The sequence below is a fragment of the Poecilia reticulata genome, linkage group LG3 (assembly GCF_000633615.1).
Source record: "Poecilia reticulata strain Guanapo linkage group LG3, Guppy_female_1.0+MT, whole genome shotgun sequence".
NCBI lineage: Eukaryota > Metazoa > Chordata > Actinopteri > Cyprinodontiformes > Poeciliidae > Poecilia > Poecilia reticulata.
The window spans coordinates 20,096,623-20,120,887 of NC_024333.1; the positions used below are offsets into that span (position 1 = coordinate 20,096,623).

Consider the following 24,265-nt stretch of genomic DNA (forward strand, 5'->3'; position numbering starts at 1 on the left):
GCAGGCTGGGAATGAAGGGACGACGGGGGCGAGCATCTGGCACTTTTTACCCATAAAACACAGCTGGCTTGCTGACAGAGTGTGGTGTGCTACACCGCTGGGTAAATTATGTTGTTTCGACTAATTATTACAGTTTCGGGGAATCAAGGCACGGAAATTAGGAGGAATAAAGTTGATGTAACTGGGATAATAAAGTGTGGATTCCCTTTGCAGAGGGTTAAAAACACACCGCACTGAGCTGCAAACTGCTTCCACGTGTTTTAGTTGTGCCAAATTTTCCTAAAATCCATGCGGTGTTTTCCACAGCTAGCTCAAAAGAATTTGTTGCGTATGCATACAATGTACAAGAAAACACAATAAAAGGGAGAAATTGGTTGAAAACATGTAATAAGGATGAAAAAAGACCGAAAATGTATAAAAAAGCTCTGCCCTATATGTCAACAGAGGAATGTATGCGTTAAAATAATACAGAAAGAAAAAAACTGACCACAAAATACTATCTGTAGTCAGCAAACTAGATTTAACAGTTATTACCAGTAGTTTTATCATCAAGTATAGCCTAAAACCTTTGCTCTCCATTAATGCAGTCACTCAGTTACAGTATTTTTCATTTTTATTTGACTTATTTATAGCTCTGGATCAATGTTGTAATTCTAGGTGGCTCTCAGAAACCACATGAAATCAGAATACCATTGTCTCTTTATGGTCACATTCTGAGTGTGCAAATGAAATTGAGCAACAGTTATTAAAAGTTTATGAATGCACATTTGGGGCAAAAGTATTCGTGTCTTGCAGCTGAAATTGAACTCAGAGAAAAATATTCTCTAGGAGTTTTGTAATTGTATTTTAAAACAACTTCAAATTCTTATTTGCGTCACACTTACTGTTGCTCCAAATGATCCAAAAACAAATCCACATACCTGAACTTATGAATATTTATCACTCAGGCACAAAACTCGGAGCTGGTTTGACGTCAGACCAACGCGGTAACATCGTTCTAGATAGAGTAAGAATTTCAACATGGTGATGCTCATAAACGTTGTAATACGTCTTACATAAACAAACACCACTTTTAATTTGATCAGTTTAGAGTTATGGGCGCCACAATATTTACTTTAAGATGTAATCTTAGTTGTACGTCATGTAAAATAAACATGTTTCCACCACATCTTACTACCGTTGATGAGAGCGGCGGCCATTTTGAAACGCGAAGTCCGCAGCCTTCAGGTGTAACTGGGGCTAGTAGGAGTTACTGCCAGTTTCTCAAAGGGAAACCTGACTTCCGGTGCCGCTCCAGTTGATTTTGCTCAACTGGAAAGTCGGAATTTCCTAGTTTCAAGAACAACGGGAACACGTATTGTAATGTAGCCTTCTCTCGGTCACCTGACAGCAGGAGGGAATGGCGATGGCGCTTTTTGCTGCCACTTACACACTTTCCGCAACTTTAAACCATCAGTTTAACAAGATTTTTGTATTATAATTTAAAAAAACGGTTTCAGTCAATTAACAGAACTTACATAAACAACCAAACCTTTAATTTGACCTGAGTTTACACACTTTTAATTAAGGTGTACTATTTGTAATTTTACACCGTTTTAAATATTAAATGGTATGACAGCTTCTCAGAGATAGAGGACCTCCACCATAGAGTCCATCTTCCTTCCCAGTCATTGCTGATGTCTTTCCATATTGGCATAGTGTTAACATGTACGCTTCCTGACAAGCAAACTACCAAAACATGCTTTTATGAAGATGGTCACACTTGTTACTGATCACTTTATCAAAGGTTTTTCATCAGCAGTAATATAAAACTGACTTGGATGGATTTGTATGTTTCTTACTAAAAGATTTTATTTAAAATCATTATGAAATTTGTGGTATTTTTCTACACTTGAGGTTTGACGTCAACTTCAGTGGAGGCCCCTCAGGCATTTCTCTCTGCTTAAACTTTTACAGTGAAAATACTCAGATGGAATTAGTATCCCAGAAGCACAATCAGTTTATAAAAACTGATGCTTTTTTCCTGTTCTTGTAAATTAATAGGAATAATAACTGAAAGGCAACTTCAATTTAAATCTAATTTGAAATGTCTCTCAGAACATAAAAAATAAAAGTGTGGGTAACACTTTATTTGAAGGGGTGTGCATAAGACTGACATGACACCGTCATAAACATGACAACATCTGTCATGAACATAAACATGATCCTAAAGTCTTTATGAATGTTTGACTGTTGTCATGAAGTGTCATTCGGTAAATGACACTTTTGATACAAAGTTGCTCTAAAAGTTGCATTGAAAGTCCATTAAAAATGTAAACTCTGCATTAAATTATCATAATTTACTAAATCAGGCAAAGTTGACACTTTTAATGCAACTTTTAGAGCAACTTTGCATTAAAAGTGTCATTATTTACCGAATGACACTTCATGACATCTGTCATAAACATTCATAAAGACTGATTTATGTTCATGACAGGTGGTGTCATGTCAGTCTTATGCACACCCCTTCAAATAAAGTGTTTCCAAAGTGTGTATATCTGATTAGTGGAAGCATTTGTAATTGGCCTCAACTTGCTTTGCCCATGTGACACGTTACATGAAGCACATGACAAGTGAAAATCAAGCCAGTTATGCTTATAAAAAGCAAGTTTAAGTTTTTACATATATATTTCATGTAAAAACTAACTCAGAATTACCACTTTTCTAAAAAATAGTGAAATTATTTGAGCCATTTCTACAAATTGCAGACCTCAAATATGGAAATGGGTAAAAAAAAAAAACAGTAAGGAAGGGTGATGAGTCAGAGGAGGAAAATAAATGACAAGGAAGGAAACAAGATGAGAGCACAAAGAAAGGAGGAGCAAAGACAAGTAGGACAACAATGAATAACAAAAGACAAGAAAAAATGGTGAAGGACAAGGAGGAAAGGGAAGCAGGACACAAGAGGAGGGAGGACAAGAGACAGATATGGGGGAACTGAAGTCATGAAGGGCAGAGCAGAAAGAAGGAAAACAGGGACAAGAATAAAAAGGACACAAGGATGGAAGGACTGAAAAATGAAGAGGACCAGAAAGAGAAAAGAAAGAAAAGGACAAACAAGATTTAAACAGAATAGGGATTAATATGTTGAAATACAATTATTTTTTCTCATTTGTTCTCCTTTATCCAGACCTGTAAAGAACTATTGAGTTATTTTGAGTTTGTACATTTCCAGATGTCTTTAAAACAGGATGCACCTCAAGCCCAGCTAAAACTCAGGCACATTTTTCCACTCATCTGTCATATAATAAATAAACAAAGCAAAAATCAGGCTTTCCAATTTAATAAAATATATTTGCAAGCAAAATATGTTGACATTTTTCATTTTGTTGCTTTTTCCCAACCAGCCAGCCAATTTTAACAAAATGTGTCAAGTGAATTCTTGCTGCAACCGTACTAACATATCAGCAGAGCCAAACCAGTTCCTTTAAAAAATATAGATCATTACAACTGCAGAAACTTAACAATCAGTCCCATGACTACTTTTATTGGTTGTACAGTCATACATCTGTTCTCAACTGCCAGTTATTAAAAGGTCATTCAAGCTGCTACGTAGCTTCGCCAATAGTACAAAAAGGAAAACATTAACCTAATGTGGAATGACTACACATGAGAGCAAAACTATTTAGGTTTTTTTTTTGTTTTTATCTTTGCACTCATCTGTGACAATGTTTAGTACATACACATCTTCTACAGGTATTACAGTAGCAGGAAAGGAGCATGAGATAAGCAGTCTATTAAGCTTTTAAAAACTAGAATATGATTTAAGAAAAGAAAGAAATTGTACTAACCACATAGGAAGGAAAAAAAAAAAAATCAAGATATTTCATGGTTTGTAATTTGAAGTGGCTGTAATCCGAGACAGTCGTTTGTTCGTACAATTACCTTTTTCAATTTGGGCTTTAAATATTCAGGTTCTATTTACACTCTATATACCAGCCTAAAATGGCAAGAAATGTCCTAGAAAAGGTTAAAAAGCTCATCCAGATATTTTTGAAGACAATTAATATGGATTAACACACACACTCTACTTTTGTAAACCAAATCACCCACAGAAACTGCAACAAATTACAGCCACCTCAAACTAAAATGTACTAAAATTTGTTTTTGGTTTGATAAATCCTTATTAACATTTTCTCCCCCGCTTGTCCCAAGTCTTTATCGACACATTATTAAAAAGTACATTTTTTTAAATTATAACAGTGATGTTTTCTGTGCATGGTGCAAGGTTTTGTTATCCTAAATGCCAAGAATTAAAATAAAGATTTAACCAAAGGTTTGGGAGGTTGTTTTTTTTACAGATTCCACCTTCACATAAATCATCGGTCCATCATGCTGAGGATCATCTCAGGGGTCAGGTCTCCGTTGGGTGGGGCCTCGCTCATCTGCACCTCCGCCGCCGCCGCTCCTTCTACCTGAGACAGCTCCTCCAACTGAATAGTCGACTTGACGCCGCCAACCACCACCTCCTCCATGGCGCCCTCTTCCTGCTCCGCACCGACCTCCTTCTTCACGATGATGTCATCCACCTCCCCTGTGACCTCATCCTCCACACGGATGATGGCAGCGGCTGCAAAGAAACCCGGGTCAGGATCTGGTGCTACAGAGTGAAATGTCCGAGGGTGAATGTCTTAAAAACGAGAGGGAAACTTACGGTCAGGCTTGTTCTTCGGGGGGCGTCCACGTTTCCTCTTCACCGGGGGTTCAACTGGTGCAGGAATTGGGACAACTGGTTCGGCTTGTTCGACTTCGATCTCGTTTAGCATCTCATCTTCCTCGTCTTCTACTTCATCCAGTTCTCCCTCTGCATAAAAACAGGCCTGTTAAAACCTCCCAGATGTCTGGACACATTTTAATTAGTTAGATGAAGAGTTACAGAGACCATTTTAATGAGCTTTATAAACAACAACAAAAAAACATCAAACTAAATTCTTAAAAAATGTCTGTGGTGCTTACAAACAGAAGTTTCTAAATTTCTAAAAATGCATCTTTCAGAGAAAATGTGTACTTCACCTTCTGTTTTCTAAACAACCAAAGGAGGCTTGTGACAGTTTTTAATATATTTTGATAATTTAATAAAAGTTTAAATAAATGAGTTCTCCAGCCACCGGGTCCTGGACTACTAACCAGTCATGTGTAATAGTTTTGTGGATACTATCAAGCAGTTTTACTTAGAAAAACCAGGCAGCGCTTCAGAAAGTATTAAGATACGAAGTAAAAAGAAGCGAGCAGAAAGAGAAGCAAGTCGATTCTCATGTCCACCATGAGAACTGACATGGAGGACAGTGTATGTTGTTGTGGTTGAGCTGTGAAATGTGCAGAACATAAACACATACATAAGCTTAATCTTAAAATAAAGTTTGAAGTACCAGTGTTTTCGTCGTCGTCGTCATCATCATCATCATCATCATCCCTTCTGCTCTGCATCTTCCTCTTTCTGCCACGCCGTCCCTTCTTGGGAGACGGGTCTCCATTTTCGTCTCCACCAGCTTCACCCATGCAGTTCTCTGCGTGACGCAGCATTGTGTTCTGTTGAACAGACCAAACTTTAAATCTCTGACAGCCACCGGACAAACTACAGCGGCTAGCTACACTGAAACCTCAGCACGTTTTACCCTGCGAGTGAAGGTCTTGCTACACTTGCTGCAGACGAAGGCAGTGGGAACAAAGTTTGGATCATGGTAACGCTTGAAGTGCATATCCAGAAGTTGCTTCTGACGGAAAGTCTTCTCACACTGGCTACAGGCAAATGGCTTCTCCCCTGTGTGTGTACGCTTGTGCATAATCATGTGGCGCTCCTGCAAGACAACACAACAACATCTTACAATTGGCAGTTTTCATGTAAAGTCTTAACTCCAGGCAGCGGATGTTTGCATCCCACCTGTCTGCAGCAGTAATCACACTGGTCGCACTTGAAACGTTTCTCGTTCTTGTGAGTCTTCTGGTGTTGGATCAGAGCGTAGCGCTCATGAAACACGGCGTCGCAGTAACGACATTTCTTCCCCGTCTCGATAAACGAGTGCTGCTTCCGCAAGTGAACACCTACAGAAAAGGCGACCAGGTTAATATTATTAGAGAGGAAACGCCACACAACCTAAAGTCGCTCATTCTGAAGAGAACCGATTCCAACACCATGTCCGATTTTGTTCCTACATCCTGACAGGACTTACCTAGATCGCTCTTGCGAGCGATCACCGTATCGCAGTGGGGGCAGTGGAACTTGGCCACGTTTTCTGTGTGTTTCTGCAGAATGTGCATCTTCATGGTGCCGCTCTGTGTGAAACGGGCGTGGCAGATGTAGCACTCGTACGGCTTCTCCCCTGAAACACAAAGGAAGGAAAAATATTATGATACCCTGCAAAAACGTGCAAACGGGTTAAAAACAACAGGCCAGGTGTGTTTTACCTGAATGTGTCCTCATGTGTCTTTTCAGCTTGTAGGTGTCTCTGCTGGCGTAGCTGCAAAGGCTGCACTGGAACGGCCGCTCCCCAGTATGAGAGCGGATGTGCCGTTTCAACTTGCTCACCTATGAAAACAAAATTAAAATAATTGCTTCACAGTACAAGTAAATACATTTACAAACTAAATGCGACACCCTTGAATAAACCTAAGTACCTCCACACTGGAATAGTCGCACATTGAACACTTGAAGGGTTTCTCATGTGTGTGTTTGTAGCGACGATGGCGCACCAACTCTCCACTGGTCACAAAGGCCATGTCACAATCTGTGCATTTGTGTGGCCGGGTGCCTAAAATGTAAGAAAATGAGAATAAACTTTTCTGTATTGGTTTCAAACATTTGTATATTTATGCATGTAGTCAACAGTCAATTTGCCATATGCCGTTTAATCCAGCTTTGACAGAACCACTTGATTTACCGCTTCAGTAACTATGAATACTAGAAGTGGTACCTGATGATGAAGTATAATTATTTTAATATCTTTGTCTCATTATACCTGTGTGTGTGTTCAGGTGGTTCCTCAGCAGCGTGACGGTTCTGAAGGCTCTGCCACACAGGTGACATTTGTGCGGCCGCTCGTCAGTGTGGCTCTTCATGTGTCTATCCAGATTAGAACGTCTTGGACAGGTGTAGCTGCAGAGCTCACATTGGAAAGTTTTCTTCACACCTAAGAACAGACAAAAAAAAAAGAAAAAAAAGTAAAACTACAATATAGACACCAAAATGTAAGTAGGAAACTACCCCTCTGTTCAAGTGCTAGAAATGAAGATGGACCTTTTTTCTTGATCTTGGTGGGCTTTGGAGGCTTCATGTTGCCCACGACCTTCTCAGCATTGACCTCTGACAGGAGCCCCTCCTGCTGTTCTTCCTCAAAGTCGTACACAGAAACATCCATGTCCCGATCTCCCTCTGCATACCGAAGTCGGCTCTTTTTGCCCTTTTTCCCTTTGCGGATAGCAGTGATGGGCTGGTAATCTGGATCCTTTGACCATTCTGGGTCTTCTTGCTGAGGGACAGCAGCTTCAGGTTCAATCACTTCCTCATCCTCCTCTTCCTCCTCCTGTGTTGCTTGGAGCTCATCGTGAGCCGCTTGGAGCTCTTCCTGCTCTACAGTCTCCACCTCACCATTCGCTCCCACTTTTACAACCTAAACAAACCATTAAATATTCAGTATAGAGCATCAAAGCTGTTGAATAATAATCTCAACACCATGGATTTAAAAGAAGGAGGAAATCATTTCTCACCTGGAAGCCTTCGGGCAAAGGAAGGGTGTGACAGATAACCGGTTCTGCATCCTTATTAGCTCCTGACGCCTCAACAAAAGTGGCCTGGAGCCCCTCCACAGTTGTTGTTGTGACCGGGACCTGGACCAGCTGAAGCTGACCGAGACCCAATGCGGCACCGGCCTGCTCCTCCATATTCACCACCTGCAGAGAACAGCTCAGAGCTACAATTAAACAACTCACGACACGTCAAGTTAATTACAACCCACGTTGGTCACCTGTACACACCTGAAGTGTGATGATCTGACCCTCGTCTCCCCCGGTAACCGTCACTGTGCCGCCTCCCTCCAACACTTCTGTTTTCATCTGCAGCAGAGTGGGATCCAGAGCGTCCATCACCATCATGTTCATGTCACCGGCCACTTCTCCCTGCGCCGCTTGTATCAGAGCCTCTCCGCCCTCCGGTAGGACCTTTCCATCAGAGGCCAGGGCGGCGGCCTGAGCCGACTCCATGGAAACGACCTCGCCCTCCATGGCAATGGGCTAACCAACGCTCTGGGAAGAAAGGGTTGGAATGGTTAGGAATAAGGAAACCAACCACTACCCAGTAGAGGTGCTGTTCAAGTCTATACTTTGTCAATTCAGATCCCAATGTCATAAATATATCATTTCTCGGAGGGATGCACCAATATGAAAAATTTGGCAGATACTGATATTTGATATTAACGTTGTCATTAATAAACGATAAAGTTGCCGTTAATAACCGATATTTAACAATACCAATAACAATCCCCCAGAAAACTTGCTAAGCCTGGTGGTTCACCGTGTTTTTGTATTAAAAGATGCCAAGTTTACAGGAAATGTAAAAGTATTACTTTGCAATTATATGTTACAGGAAAAGATCTCCAATGAAATGCTATTTAAACCCACAGCTAGTCTAAAAACAACAAATTTGCACTTCTGTTTAATCCAAATTAAATCAGCAGCTCCATCAGGCCCTCATAAACGCTAATATTTTAAATCAGACCACAGATACATAAATGTAACAATTGTTTAGTGAGATTATCAATGCTGTGATTCAATTGTTTAGGCATACATAAATTAAATGATTTTAAATTGTTTAAAATTTAATTACAAGATTTTAAGGTGCTGGCAAGTATACTTTGTAAAACTTCAAAGAACAATATTTATAGTTAGATTGTTTTGTTACCATAGCAACAATCTGATGCTGTGAGTTTAATCGTTGAATTTACACAAATTAGTAAACTGCAATTATTGCTTTTTAGGCTGGCCAATTTAGCTACTCCCTTCTCCTATATGTTGTTCTCCTGATGTTTTTAGCAGCAAAAGCCCCCTCTCCCCCAGATCTCCGTGCGGCCGCGCGCATTAACTCCAAGTAGACAGCGCATTTGAAATGGTTTGATGCAAAGTGTAACCAGAAAAAAAATACTAAAAAAAATAATAAAATAATATAAAATCAGAGTGATGCGTAGACCGGAGGGCGCGAAAGCTCCTCACCGGGCTGAACCTGCATAATGAGGTTAGCGATGGTCATTATCCACAAACGCTCCGGCCACAGACATAAACTTTACAGGGAAGACAGACATAGAGCCACACGCTGGGTAGCGTGTTGAGATGTAAACGCCCCATATAATTGTTCATTCACAAAGATAAATCATTCTCACCACTTCACAACACGCACCTCTGAATTCGCTACAAGTTATTCCTGCGGTTCACATTGAGCTGCGCAACCAGAGCTAACGCGGTGGGTTTTAAACTCTTACCTAGAGTTCTCCTAAGGATCATAATTCCTCACAGTAAATTGATGTAAATATCCATACAGGTCAGCCTGTGTCCAGTTTGAGTGAAAGGAGGCGCGCGCGATCCTGCTGAGGTAAAGCAGCGGCAGCGCGCGAGGCAAAGCGCAAAGGCGCCAGCTGTGTGATTGGTCCGTGCGCGTTCAGGTTTAAATGCATAAACTATAAACCTATGTATTATAAACCTATCCTTTAGGAATAAATCTGTTCTGGTAGTGAAATACTAAGAGCAAAAGAGACGCTTGCAGCCCGGCTTTAAAAATAAATAAATAAAAAAAATAAAAAAATATATCAATATATATATATATAAATATATATATATATATATATATATTTTTTTTTTCCCCCTATATATAAATATATATATATATTTTCCTCCTAAAAACGTAGACAAGCAACGCTTAGCCTGGCAGCGGGGCTAGTAAGGCCGCCAGGCTTGACAGTAATAGATGAAAACTATTGGTTGTTAATATTGGCACAGTTTTATTTCGAGGGCCGATGCTGATGTCGATATATCTTGCATCCCTAATTTCTCTCCCTCCTACTTTTGGGTTTATCTTAACCTAAGGTATACTTATTTGTGTTTTCATTAATCATAATCTAGACAGGCCTGATTCAGATGTCTGAAATTAACTGTACGATGTGGGGCAGTAATTAAGTTAATCAGACATCAGTGTATCCAATAATAGCAGCAATGTTGCTTAGAATAACATAATTAAAAAACTGGTGCATATAGGATGCCAGCCATGAAAAGACACATTTACATGCTTAACATTTGTGCATGAGGTGGGAACGTTAGCAGTTGCAGAGCAGACCTGAGTTAGTTCGGCTGAAACTAAAAGTTATAGGCATAAACCAATTAACACTTCAAGTGCCACAAATATTTAAGATCGATTTGTGAGCTTGTCACTTGAGCACTTGAAAATAAGGTGGAGAAAAATGTGTTTGCACATTTATTAATAGATAAAAATAGCAAGTGCATCTGCTTGCAACAAAAATGTGCTGACCTCAAAAGTGCCATCATTTCCAGCTTCAAAAATCAGACACAGCAAAGTTTATGGGCTTCAGCTGCATCTGCCAGACCTTAACCAGTTTGTTTTTAATCTAATAAAGATTTAAAATAATCTCAATTGACAGAATGAGAATTGTTCAAGGTAAATCAAGAATACGTTTCCGTGTTACACAGTGAACCATTTCTAACAAAAAACATTTGGATGTGATCTACTGATATTCTTAACATTTATAAGCAAGAAGGTTAAACAAAAACAAAGAATTTAACCCAGGAATGGGCACGAAGCATAGGCATTTATACTAAAAACTATAACTTTCATCAACTTTTCCACGTGTTTATTCTACAAGAAAAAAAAAACATTGAACACAATGCAACACAATTTATTAACAGTAAACTATTTATTGCAACTGGGTACAGAAGTAGACGACCATTTGGAATAAGTTTGACTAACCTGTGAATTTAAATTTTAAGTCTATATCGCCGATACCCTACATCTACACGACACAACCCTAATTACCACAAGCCTTTTTGCCCTTTGATCGCGCTGAAATACTCAAAAGGACTTTCAACAAATCAATGCTGAGACAACATAATAAACTACCAATACCTGAAAGCATCTTTACAATCGCTGCATTGTTGTTTTACCAGCTCAGATAAAACAAAAATAAAACTCATCAGTGCAAATCAACTATTAACAGATTTAAAATGTAAAAAGTATTTTACTTTACGTGGAGCGCTATTTCCCGCTGCAGTAGTTTCAGCAGCACATTTGGGTGAGTATTAACACGTCTTAAAAATGTAAAACAAATAACCTAAGTAGTCCAAGTTGGAGCGCGCAAAACTAAAAATAATGGAGGTCATGTTGGAGTGCAGGTTAAACCGAGTTGTAGCGAATACAATTACAGTAATTCAGATTAAAACGTGATCATAAAGTGCAGTTTCAAAGAAACCGCGAATCCGACGGTTTAACTGAAAAAAAATGGAAAACGACAGTCAGTTCACGTCTTCCTGCGGTGATAATGAGACACTGATGGGGTTTGACGGTTTCCCAATCACAATCTGTCGATCAGCCAATCCCCCAGCCACTCATCTATCCGTTTTTAAAAACCAGAAGTTACCCGTCTTCTGTTTGCTTTTATTTGATCTGAAATAATTTATAAGTTGGGTTTCGAGACAAGAACTTGGCTAAGCTTCGCTGTGTTTAAGTGGGGAAGCGCGACAACGTCTGAAAACAGGAAACAAAGGGCACGATAAGATGGACGTCAGGCCTGAAAAGACTTAAATCAGAAATACCGATAAATACAACCATCCCCACGTAAATACACAATTATCTCGTCTGGAAGCCTCAAACATACTTGACAGATTCACCTAGTGGGGGTTTATAGAGGCATTTAGTGTATTTTGGATAACGATAGAGGGAGACAAACACCCCCCGCCAGCCGCCTGGACGGTAAGCCCTACCGTGACACCTAGAGGCCGTCGACGGCTCCTACAAAAACCTCTCCTTGTTTGGAGGCAAAATGATACTTTCACTTACTACAGGCTGGTTCTTTTCCCCGTTGTAGTCACTTCGAACCTCAGCGCCGGTGATTGCTCCTCTCAATCCTGCAGCAGACGGTGGTGTGTGCTCTGCGCCGAGCTCTTAATTTTCTCCCGCTTTGGAGGAGTAGGCCTAACACAAAATGGCGGTCCATTAGAAGCAGCGCGCATGCGCGCTCACAGCGGCCTGAGGTAGTACAGGGGAGTGGCCCCGCCGTAACTTTGTGTTATGGGCGCCAGATTTGAAATGAGGCGTGGGCGTGGCGACACGACTATTATAATCAACAGAAGCTAGAGGGGGGAGGGGGGGGACGAAAAGCGCTCTAACAACATGTGCAGATCAGTTCTGGTGTAAATAAACTTACCCCAGACAAGTACTCAAAGCTTAGTCAAAATAGTGACTTAGATTGGAGTAGTACATAAAGTTAACCACAAGAGGGCAGTGTGAGGTTTGTTAGAAATGGGATAAATTTGAAATATATGGAACCACGCAAGTGACAAAAGTTAAAACTAAAGCGTTAGAAAACTGTTTTATGTGCACTACAGTATGTAAACAGGTTTATGCAAGGGTTGCCCATCTTGACTATGTTTTCCTTGGGAAAGAGGTTTTTAATGTCAGTTTGATTTTACATTTCCTTTAATGTCCAGCACATGTTGATCTGTGTTTTTAGTGCAAGCATAGATAGATGGGATCAGCACAATATGGGATGTGAATTAAGGCTATTGCGGTGCACTATGTACAAAAAGAACAGGATTCCTTAACTTCATTTCTAATCACACTTCTGAATGTTTGGTTCGAGAGTTTTCTGGGTAAGTTTCTTAGTTATTCATTTTAAAAAATGTAAAAGTAATAAAACCCAATGAGGTAACAAAATTCCAGTGGTTATTTGTACTTGTAACAATATACAAGTGCTTTTATTTGAATTAAATTATTTCAACCCAACTTGATACACATACACACTAGGGGTGCACCAATTTATCGGTGCCAATTTTCTTAATTTTGGTAGATTGGTGGTCAGACAATTTTTATATGTGAAGCCGATCTTATACACCAATCTTATACCTTGGCAAAGGTTTAAAATATCAACCACTGTCCTCTTCTCTCCTGTGAGAAAGGTTTGACTGATAAACCATTCCACCAGATCATGTCTGCATGTTTGCAGTCAACAATAGTTATCCCACTGTTGCTAACTCAGCAACGTTCTATAACTATATTTCACAACATTTCAGACAAAAAAAATTGGTATGGGCTAAACTTGGAATCAGCAGGTCAGGCTTTTTAAAAGATTGGTAATCAGCGATTGGTCAGAAAGCTGCAGATAAAAATTAACAAATGAGAATATAGAAAATATAAAATATATTTTTTTCCAATTTTATAAACAATTGGGACCTGTGTGCACTTTAAACAGGAGAGTTTTATTTGAATACACTCAACTTCACTGAACTCAAACAACAGTATAATTTGGTTATTTAACCAAATTATGTCCATTAGCAAATCTTAGACTACCATGTACCAATCTGATGGCGTGGATTTTATTTATGTTTATACGCATGTTGCCACATGGAACTTGCATTTCTATCTAAAACTATTTGCAAGGGAAAGGTGAACGTCTGTGCTCTGTAATATCAGCCACATTTAGAACAGAAAGAGAAACACAGGCTCATCTGCAGTCTGTGCCAAAGTGACCTAAAAACAAAATGATACTCATGAAGCATCCTTTGTTCAAAGTTTTAATAGTCGTTTTACTTTTTGCAAGCCGTCAGAAATATCAGAAGGAAAAGAAGGAAAAAATGAATCTAATTTATGCCGGATGTTTGTTTTTTTGAGTGTGCACAACCTGAAGAGCAATTTTACTCCATCACAGTTTTTATGCGTAGTCTCACAACTATATTTTCTAACTATTGGGCCGCTGCAGTAAGCAGTGTACCAAAAATGTGTGGCGACTGTAAACATGTTGCTGCAAGGAAAAATCTGATTAACAAATAAATCAGTCCCTGGTCACCTTTTAATACAACGTTGTGAAATAAATTGCTTTTAATTAATTCTCACTCTAGTCATCAAGTTGAAGCTGATAGATACAGATTGTACTGATTGATTGATTTAGTATTCCTATGATTTGGACTTCTCATTTTTTACATTTTATTCATTTATTTTTATGGGGTTGTGTTTTTTGTACATTTTGATTTACTGACTTATTTACTGTTTGTGTTATTTAATTTAAATTCTCAAAGTCAAACAGATGCACAGGCAGTGCTGTATTTCATTGAAAACAAATTTCTCTAAGACACATTTTTTAAAGTAAATGTACAAGGTTACATTTAAAAATTTTCATTCCTCTTTCTCCCCATGAGAATATTTAGTCAGCAGGAGTTCTTCCTGCTCATTAGTTGAAAGTACAGTCTCATCTGGTCTTTTTATTAGATTCAATCTTTGGGGATTACAAGTACAGACAGGCTCTAATTAACATTAAATGCATTTAAGCTTCAGAAAACAATGATTCAAACTTGCCTCCAGGTTACAATAACCAACGGTGCAGGATTATTATACCTGCAGCTTGGCGCTGAAATAGGTGATGGCATATTACTGCATGTGGAAAACATTTCATGTGGGATTTCTTAGATGAAAACAAGTTATTTCTGGGCTGAAAAGGGAGTTTAAGATGAAAAGAAACAGTCCCTGTGACGCTCCCCTCATTTGTGTAAATAGTCGCAGAAGCAAATGGCAAAGAAATGCGATCCACATATAGAAATGATTCAGATGAATATCCTGAATGTCTAAATATCTCTCCTAGTTTGAATATCAAATGTTCAGCAGCCATGCAAGCGACAAAATTCCCGTGAAGCCCAAGATTCAAGCCGCCAGAGAAAAAGGCACTGGGACTAAAATATGTAGGAACTGGTGCTTGTGGGCGTGTGTCGTGTTTTATGGCTCCTGAACAACTTGTGCAACTGGCTGTTTTACACCTCACAGCCCATTTATCGCAGGTTCCTTCAGTGGTAAAGCACCCAAGAAATGCCAGGTCAGCCTGTCAATTACTGCTTCAAAGCATCTTTTCCGCATATAAAATAAATTATTAATTTGTTACATAAGCAACAGCAGAACACGCAGTCTATTCAGAGGTTTCCTGCTTAAAGTGGCGGTTAGGATGCAGATGCACAGAGCTGGGGATGCATTGATGAAGCAGGTGTCAGAGTGGCGACTTTTCTGTGTGTGTCAGAGCCTCTCCTTGTTTTATCACCATCTTTTCCTCCTGGTTTTTCCTCTCGCAGTGGGGAGGGGAGGAGTGGGGGGGCGGTGGCAGAGAAAGGCGAGGTTCTGTTGTCAGATCTGTCAGTCGAGCCAGCCTGGTCCCTCCCACCACTGTGGAGGCATTACATACTGCTGGTGCTCTTAGCAACCGTGCCTCAGCAACAGAGCCACGGCAGCAGCGTGCCGTGTCTCCCCAATGGAGCTGCCATTGGGCGGACCAGCTCTCAGGCACTACACCCAGAGCAGACCGAGACCCCACCGGCAAAAACTGAACTACCGTCCCAGCAGACCGCAGGTAATGTGTGTGAGGATCAGATGGGTTTGGGATAAAATGGTTGGTGTGTGAGAGAGAGAGGGGAGAAAAATGGAAGGGAGGGAGAGGATGGAAGAGGGTACAGAGGGGAGAGGCAGGGGGAAGGGAAGGGTGGAGAAGATGCCTGGTCCCTGCTTGAATTAGGCAGTCCCTTTGTACCGGTCACTTGCTCTTTGAAAAACCCACTCTCTTTTCTCTGTGTGCATATGAGATGGTGATGAGGGCGAGTGGGAATTTGGTCTCAGCGTCTTCCTGCAAAAAAAAGGAAACCATACAAAAAAAAAGGCTTTAGGCATTTTTAATTTGTACATTTCTCTAAATGCTGAGTGAGTGCATCTATTCCCCACTGAGCTGGTCATGTTGTCACAGAGCTTCAGCAGCTTGTAGACATGCAGTCACTCCCATGGAGACAAAATTCACCCAATCCCCCCGGCAGAAGATCGCGTAACGGTGACTTCTGCTAAATTCGTGTTCTGCAGCCAACCTCCTGACTTTCATCTCCACTTGTGGGCGCAGATGTTGACATGATCAGCGTAATGCAACTCTGCATAGCAGCAATTTTAATATCGCGTTACCTTTATTGGCAAAATGAATTATGCTGCGCTCGTTCTGGATATAAAACCCAGCGTTGCTCGATCACTGTACGTTACTGAGCAACTGGCTCCCAGGAGGCCTGGTTCCATCAGAAATGGATGAGAAAATCAAACCAAAAAAAAAAAGAGAAAAATGTGCGTTGAGGCAGGAAGAACAGCTCTGCCAGAGTGTGTGGGTTTTCAGAGGTGATTGTTATGTAATGTAAAGTTATATGTGATACAGTTTGTGATTGCTGGGATCTGCTAATTTCTATAATTAGGAGACGATAATTGAGAGTGAAAATGAAGTTCTTGAGCACATGGGGCGAGTGGATGAAGGCGTGGAGGAGTTCTTTACAAAGAAAGTACTTCCCACTGATACGCTGTGAGTATCGCTCAGTAGCTAAATGATCTAGTGTGAACAGAAGCAGCCAGAGCTGACATGTAAGGCTCTTTGTGTAGGACCAAGCAGGATGAGGAAACTATCACACAGCAAGAAGTGGCTCCTGCCAGCGCTGTCGCTCCCTGTCCTCCACCGACGAAAACTCTCAGGAGGAAACTGGGAGATTTCTTCACCCTCAAGAGGAAGCGAGGTCTGAAGTCAGAGCCGAGCCAGGAGGGCCGCCCCAAAAAAGCCTCCATCGCCGATTTCATCCGACCTCTTAGGGAGGTTGCCAGGTCAGAGAAAGACAAGGAGAAGGAGCGGGTGAAGGAGCACGACAAGGAGAATGAAAAGGATAAAGCGAAAGCTCATCCCAGTGCCGTTACTGGAGAGGCAGCTGTTCAGGAGACGGAGGTTACCGGTGACGCGCCGCTGAGGGGCGAGGCAGCGCCTCCCCGCCGAGCTCTCAGGGAGGGGAAATCCCAGTCGCTCATTCTGCTGTCTGGATCAGCGGCAGCAGGAGCTACCAATGCCAGAAATACCGCCAAGGTGAACAGCGCTGCAGCTCAACTCTTCCACTTTTGTAGTAAAACCATCTGAATGTCAGTCATGTTCTGCTGATTTCAGAAACAGTTTGAAGGCCAGCACAGCTTTGAGCAGAAACTCCACCTCATGCTTCAGCGTATTGGGGTCTCCAAGCCTCCTCCAGGAGACACACAGGTGTGTAAATGTGCATGCCTCAACTATCTGACATATAGTAAGGAATTATGAATATTAGAGTTAAATTATTTGTGTTATTTTAGAATCAAGAAGGAGAAATGAAAAAGGCTGAATCTGAAGGTATGTATCATCATCTACGGCATTTTTTAATTCTTTCCTCCTGATTGTTAATAAAGCTGAAATGACCTTTAAGTCAATTATGCCAAAAGTATATTTTTAATACACGGACAGTATTGTAAAAACATTCATATTTCACAGATTTTTTTCAGTTTTTCTTTTTTGTGTCAAACTTAAATGTTTCAGATCATCAAACACATTTTAATATCAACCAAAGATAACCACACCCAGGCCTGATTACTGCACGACCCACAGAGTCGAGAAATCACTTCAAAAGAACCTGCCTGACAACACGAAGTAGGCTAAGAGAGCTCAAAACACAGCACACTATTAATTTACAGAAATTCAAGAACAAATGAAAACCAAATCATGAGGCTGGTGAGCACATCGGAGACTCATCCAGAAGGTCAGAAAAGAATTTATCACAACATCTGAGCACTGCAGGCCTTACCTGCTTCAGGTAAAGTTGGTGTTCCTGATTCAACAATCACAGAGACTGGGAACAATCGTATCCATGGGAGAGCTACAACGCCATATAAAAAAACATCTTCAAGACAAAGACATGTTGGAAATATTCACTGAACTGATGAGACAAAAGGGAAACATTTTGGAAACTAGCACTGCGATTTAAAAAATTAACATAGTGAAAGCAATATGATGGTCTTTGGCGACTTTGCTGCTTCCGGACCTGAACACCTTGCCATAATTTATGGATATTCTCCCAAAAGAATATCCTGAAGGTGAATTTACAACTGTCAGTTTTTGACATTAAACTTAAGCACACTTGGATCCCTGCAGTTTGGTTGAATTTAAACAACTCCAAGAGGAAGAGTGGGACAAAAAGACTATAAAAGACTTTACAGTTTCTTTTCTTAAACAGTTTTAGCAAACACTTGATCACACTTGTAGCTGCCAGGAATGGCACAGCCATTAATGTTGAGAGTATTTTCTCTTTTTACATTGGGGCATGTTGGTTAGTGATCTGAAACATTCAAGTGTAAAAAAAAATAATAATGGAGGAAATCTGCAAGGCAACAATCGTTGTCTTACAGAATTGTATTCCTGAGACATCTGTAATTAAGTTTGTACTTTCCTCAAAAAGCTATTACTGGATTGTATCCTTGTCTTCTGCCCTCTCGTGGAAGCCCTAATTCTAGATGGCTACAGGCACCTTAGAAGAAGAAAAGTCCTTGATATGAAACGGTTTTGGCAAAGATAACCTTAAAAACTGAACTGAGCATTTAAAAATAAGCCTTTATGACAAAAAAATTGCTTAATTATAAATGAATTATAGAAAAAAGGTAGTAAAAAGACCTGTATTAACTGGGCTGCTCCAGTTGGTGAGCTGGCTCCCAAGGGGATTTGTACCAGCCCTTTGCGCCACCCCCTCCTCCCCAACATATGTAACTCCTCATATTAGGGTATTAGGAGGTGGGACAATGGGCCTTGCAGGCATGGGTGGGGCACTATGCAGAACTTTGCACCCATATCCCAATTTTAATGCGCCTTAGACATAAACACTACACTTCATTTTACAGGGACATATTAGGATCAAGACGCTCTTACATGCTTTCAACGGGACCATGCTTGAATTGAAGCTTGATCACACCCAGAAAGTGGACTGCCACTGGGTGGCCTATGGTTTCTGGGGATGTGTCTGGCTGCCAATGGGCGGTGGGGACTGTGTGGGGTTCTGGTGGGTGTCCATCCTTCTTAACCTCCCAGGGGATAGCCCACCAGGTGGAGCAGTAATGGTCCACCTGGTCCTTCTGAGTCCCGGCTGCTCCAGTGGGCTGGGTGATGGGTGGCAGGTCGTTCTTACCACACACAACTATTCACCTTCAGGTGACAAATTAGTTCATACACCTATGCAACACAAATGCTACCATTTACACACACCAACACTCATCCATCCATCTACTGGAGCCCATCTCCAGCAGTCAATCGGTGAGAGACAGGGTGCACCCTGGAGATGGGCAACACAGAGACAGACAGAACAAGCAACCATGCATGCACAGACCCACACCTAAGGACAATTTAGACAAACTAGTTAGCCTAACAGTCATGTTTCTGGACTGTGGAAGAAAGCCAGAGAGAACCCACACATCTTGCTGCAAGGCAACAGCGCTACCAACTGCACCACTCTGCACCGACACACATATAATAGAAATGGTAGAAGGTCATACACAGGTTAATATTACATCATCGTAGACTGCCTACTTTGAAGCTGGATGCAATCTGGCTTTAATAAAGTCAATCATGCAATTAGGATACCATCTTCAGATATACTTTTTGTAGAGTAAATATGTCCTGGAACATGTCAGCAGCCATCTTCTCTATATGTTCAAACTCCAGTCCTTAAGGGCCAGTGTCCTGCAACCTTTAGATGCCTCTCTACTTCAGCATATCAGCTCGAATATTAGCTCATTAGCAGAGCTCCGTAGAGCTCGACTTTGTGGCAGAGAGGCAGTTTAACCTTTTAGTTAAAGTCTAAAAGTTGCAGGACTCTGGCCCTCGAGGAATGTAGTTTGAGACCACTGCTCTTTGGGATACCCACACAACACCATGGTCTTTGGGAGTCGGATGATGCACCTTGCAAGCCCAACCATTACCTCCAACACCCTAATTGCAACCCCCATTTTAATCCACTTGAGAAATTTCACAGTAGCTCAGACATCGATGCAAACAATAGAGAGGAGCATTGCATGGACCCCTGTTATTCTTGGCCTTGTGCCTTCGCCAGTTCAGCAGAGCTTGTTGGTGCGGGATTGGCCTTATGGGCTCTGGCATTATCACAGGGGAGTGTACAACTGGGTTGGGGTGTTGGGTGATCTGTCAACTGTATGGCTATTCTGGGGTCTTCAGCAGCCAAAGATGGTAAATCACATCCTCCAGGTCAAAGATTAACACACACACCTACTCTATCTGCACACACTCACATGGTCGAAGACACACAAAGGTTCCTATTCATCAATGTGCCCTGCTTATTTTGATGCTATGCAATTTTTGTTTCAATAAAATCTTTGATGCGATTGGAATCCATCCTCTGACATCTTTTCGTAGAGCATCATTTCCCTGCCACATGTAGGCAACCAACTTCTCTTTATATAGTTTATCTAAAATGCTGAGAGTGAAATTGTGGGGAAAATTTTTTACTGCTTTAGGTTTTCAGGTATATTTTGTGGGTAATTACATGGGCTATTTTTTTTTATTGTGGATTTCTGTAATACCCATATCCTTCTGGTTGGGAAAAATGTGTCAAATACACAATCATGAAATGGCTAATGCACTTGTTATGATACAGAAATAAAACATAAATCTGAAATAGCGTATGTCATCATGACTATCTTTTCTAGTATAAGGCTTAAAGAGTTAAGGAATCAAAATCTACCTGCTTCAGTGTGAAATGTGGTGCTTTATTTGTCCTTTAAAATGACATAAAAGTCTTTGCGCTTCAGGTACCATCATTGATAATAAACCTGAGCCACCCTCTACTTTCTCAAAACCTCGGACTATGTCTGCATCTTCAGGTAAATCACAATTAGTCATTTTCAGCCTCTTTCCTAACCTGCTACAATCAGCTAGATGACTTTCTCCTTCCTTTTTCTTTCCAGACACCCGGCATCAAATTCGGGCAAGTCTGTCGGCACATGAGGCAGCTGGGAAGCCTGCTCTGCTTCCAAAGCCAGTAATCAAACCAGCTCCGCCTCCCGCAACATCAGGCCGCAATACGCCAGAGAACGAGCTAGCACAGATTCAGGAAGCAGAGTCAAACACGCCCACTAAGCCCAGTCTGGCCGCTGCTCCGTCTGCTCCTGCTACCACCTCTTCTTCTGTACCGACAATCTCTAATTCAGTCCCTGACTCAGCCAGTGTCACAGTTTCCTCCTCATGTACTGACACAGAGATATGCACTGACTCAGTGGACTCTGCTGCAGCAACTACAACACCTACCAGCATTACAGCCAGTGACAGGAAAGCCTCAGTCCCTATATCTAGTTCTCCTGTCACTGAAGCTCCCACCTCCACAGTTACTAGCATCTCTACCCCATCTGAGCCCCCTGGCACAGCCTCAGCTACACCCACCACCTCAGAGTCCACAACCCCAAGTCCTTCAGTTACTTCCACCTCAAAAACAGAAACTACTTCTTCCATCCCCACCCTGGAAACTGGTTCAGCTCCCTGCCAGCAGAGCCCAGTTTCTAAAACAGCAACAAATCTACCAACTGAGGCAACTTCCCTGGAGCCAAATGGTTCTCTCTCAGCTGCTGGAGGTGATGTTTCTGTCAGCACCGCAGCTTCTTCTTCCTCCACCAGCGTGTCAGATTCAGGCCTACATACTCCACCCAGTACCTCTGTAGCTACATGTCATCCTCCCAATTCTGGTGCAGTTACAACCGCAGATACACACGGTGTCCCCGTTACTTCAGCCTCCCCTGTGACCCCAGCTCCCCTCCCTCCCACAGCTGATGAAACCCTCAGCCCACCATCCAGCGACCACATGGACTCTGCCTCCTCTCCTGCCATCGTCCAGTCAGACGCCCCCATTTCTGCTCCCTCCACTTCTTCCAGTGACACGAACCCTACAGACACCGCCTCCACTGCTACCAGTTTAAACCGCGCAGACACCACTTCCACCAGCAGCTCGGCGGGCGCTGCTGCAATTAGCTCCCCACACATAACTGGGTCAGATCCAGTCTTCACGATTCCCCCTGACGGAGAGTTAAGTGCCACTCCTTGCCGCTTCAGCAGTCCAGCACCCCCTGATGGTGAGTCGCACCAGGATAAAGATTTACAAACGCTGCATGAGGAAGGGGGGGAAGGAGAAGGACCAGGAAAACCCACAACAGACACATGTAAGATTTTATTTTAGTAAATGTGCAATTCAGTGCCTTGCAGATGTATTCCCACTCGGCTGTTTTCAGATTACCTTTAATAACTTCAGTTTATTTTACTGAGAAATTATGTGAAGAGTAGTGGATAATTTAAATGTTGAAGGAAATGATCACTTGGTTTTTACTCCCCCCNAATAGAAATCTTAAAAGTTTAATGTGCATTTGTATTCAACCTCCTTTGAATGAACACAATCCAATTCTCTTAATTAACTTTCAAAATCACTTCAGTTCATTTCAATTCACCAGATTTAAATGGTGCCAATTCAAAACAAAAGGGCTCTTAAAAGGGATCTATAATGCAAAATTCACATTTTGCACTTTTTTGTTTCCATTTGGGTCTTACTCTAAAAAACCAAAACACGACATTTTTGGCAATAAGTAAATGTAGTTCAAACACCACCTGATGGTTAAGTCGCAATCAATTACCTAGCATCCAAGTTGAGTTAAAGCACGTTTGGTCAGCTGGTTTTACCGCAGCATGCGCTGTTAAAATGGCTGCTGGAAAATACAAGTGTTTTGTTGTTTACTTACCATTCAAAAACCACTCGCTTCGTTCTTGTTGGGTGTTCAAGAGGCTCTACTTATGCTTTTCAAAGATGTACCTTGTATAATTGTGCATCTGTTTGCAGCCATTTTTACGTGCGAACGTAAACATTGAGTTTGGGGGCGTAGCCAGCAGCATCTTATTAGGATTTAAAGTGACAGGAGGCCCTAAAATAGCTCAATCTGAAGGAAGCTTAGAATAGGCAGAACTGACCAGACAGAAATCTAAGAATGATTTTTGTGCAAGAAATGTGATGAACATGTTTTGTAAGCATAATATGTCATTTATAAGTTTTTAAAAAATAATTTTCTTTCCAGGTATACGGTCATCTTATTAGTAAATGGATACCACCCACCTTTAATTAACTCTAAGTACAGATGCAGTTCTATGAAGGCCTCAGAGGTTTATAGGTCATTGGTGAAAAAAGGATTATGAAGACCAGAGACCAGCAATATGCAAAAATGTGGACAACTTCAAGGGGCATAAATACTTTTGTCAGAACCGTTCACATGGTTCCACTTAATGTACATACTGTAGGTAGTTGTTTGTCTAATTGAATTTTTTTGTCTTTTAGCAGTCAATAAGCCTTCTGAGGAGGTCAAACAGACCAAATCAGGTGATTCTGAGGAGAAGAAGGAAGATGCTCACGGCAAGAAGAAGAGCGAAAGTGACAGTGACAAACCACTGGTTGACAACGGTGATGTAACAAGAAAAGAAGTGCAGGAAGAAAGTGTGAGAGCAGAGGAGAACGCCCTCTCTGAACCCGACCCGGGTGCAGAGGGTGAGAGGAGCAGAGACGACACAGTCAATGAGGCTCAAGAGCAAGAGAAAACAATGTCAGCAGGAGATAAGTGAAAAATAATAAAGTCGCTGAACATGGGACCAACAACTGTGACAGACAGGAGAGTTCACAGTAAAGGCTACGAGGGGTAAGGAAGGCTGGGGGAGAGATTATCAATGGCACTTCCGACAGGGACCACCACATTACTGCAGCACACCACTAAGAGTGGGCCACTGGACCAAAGAACTGAGATCCTCTTGGTGTGATGTAATCAACAAATCCAGCAGTGTCTTTGTCCTTTTTTTAACTTCTGTTGAGATTTTGCATTGCACGTATGATTATGTACTATAAGAAAACTATTGTGGTAAAATACATGATGTTTACAAAAGATGGAAAAGAGACATAGCTATGACTATTAAATGGATTATTCAATTCACTGAGTCATTCCTTAAGCTTTTTTAAAGTTGCTTTTGTACATGAAGTTAGTTATATTTCCCTGAAACATCATACATCCATTATTGCACCGTGGACAGGTCACCAGTTCATCACAGGGCAAGACAGAGACACAAAGAACAAACACACACACACACACACACACACA

General features: G+C 41.3%; 2 protein-coding genes across 3 annotated transcripts; one reads left to right on the forward strand and one right to left on the reverse strand.

Moving 5' to 3' along the window:
- Window positions 1-3,494: 3,494 nt before the first annotated feature.
- LOC103462539 (transcriptional repressor CTCF) lies at window positions 3,495-12,249 on the reverse strand. The gene is made up of 13 exons (XM_008405410.2): window positions 12,089-12,249; window positions 8,011-8,277; window positions 7,744-7,926; window positions 7,274-7,646; window positions 6,996-7,166; window positions 6,655-6,788; window positions 6,445-6,565; window positions 6,210-6,359; window positions 5,921-6,081; window positions 5,655-5,837; window positions 5,409-5,568; window positions 4,694-4,843; window positions 3,495-4,609 (listed from the first exon to the last, which is right to left on the reverse strand). The coding sequence occupies exons 2-13, from the start codon at window positions 8,254-8,256 to the stop codon at window positions 4,359-4,361; spliced, it is 2,283 nt and encodes a 760-aa protein (XP_008403632.1). The 5' UTR covers window positions 8,257-8,277; window positions 12,089-12,249; the 3' UTR covers window positions 3,495-4,358.
- Window positions 12,250-14,532: 2,283 nt separating this feature from the next.
- Window positions 14,533-24,100, forward strand: LOC103462540 (mucin-5AC-like). Of its 2 annotated transcripts, none has more exons than XM_008405411.2 (8): window positions 14,533-15,635; window positions 16,507-16,610; window positions 16,688-17,156; window positions 17,235-17,327; window positions 17,411-17,447; window positions 20,903-20,974; window positions 21,059-22,300; window positions 23,461-24,100. In XM_008405411.2, the coding sequence occupies exons 1-8, from the start codon at window positions 15,537-15,539 to the stop codon at window positions 23,736-23,738; spliced, it is 2,394 nt and encodes a 797-aa protein (XP_008403633.2). In that variant the 5' UTR covers window positions 14,533-15,536; the 3' UTR covers window positions 23,739-24,100. The 2 variants fall into 2 exon arrangements, with proteins under 2 accessions (XP_008403633.2, XP_017159629.1); XM_017304140.1 differs by having other exon boundaries at window positions 14,535-15,635; window positions 23,458-24,100.
- The last annotated feature ends 165 nt before the right edge of the window (window positions 24,101-24,265 follow it).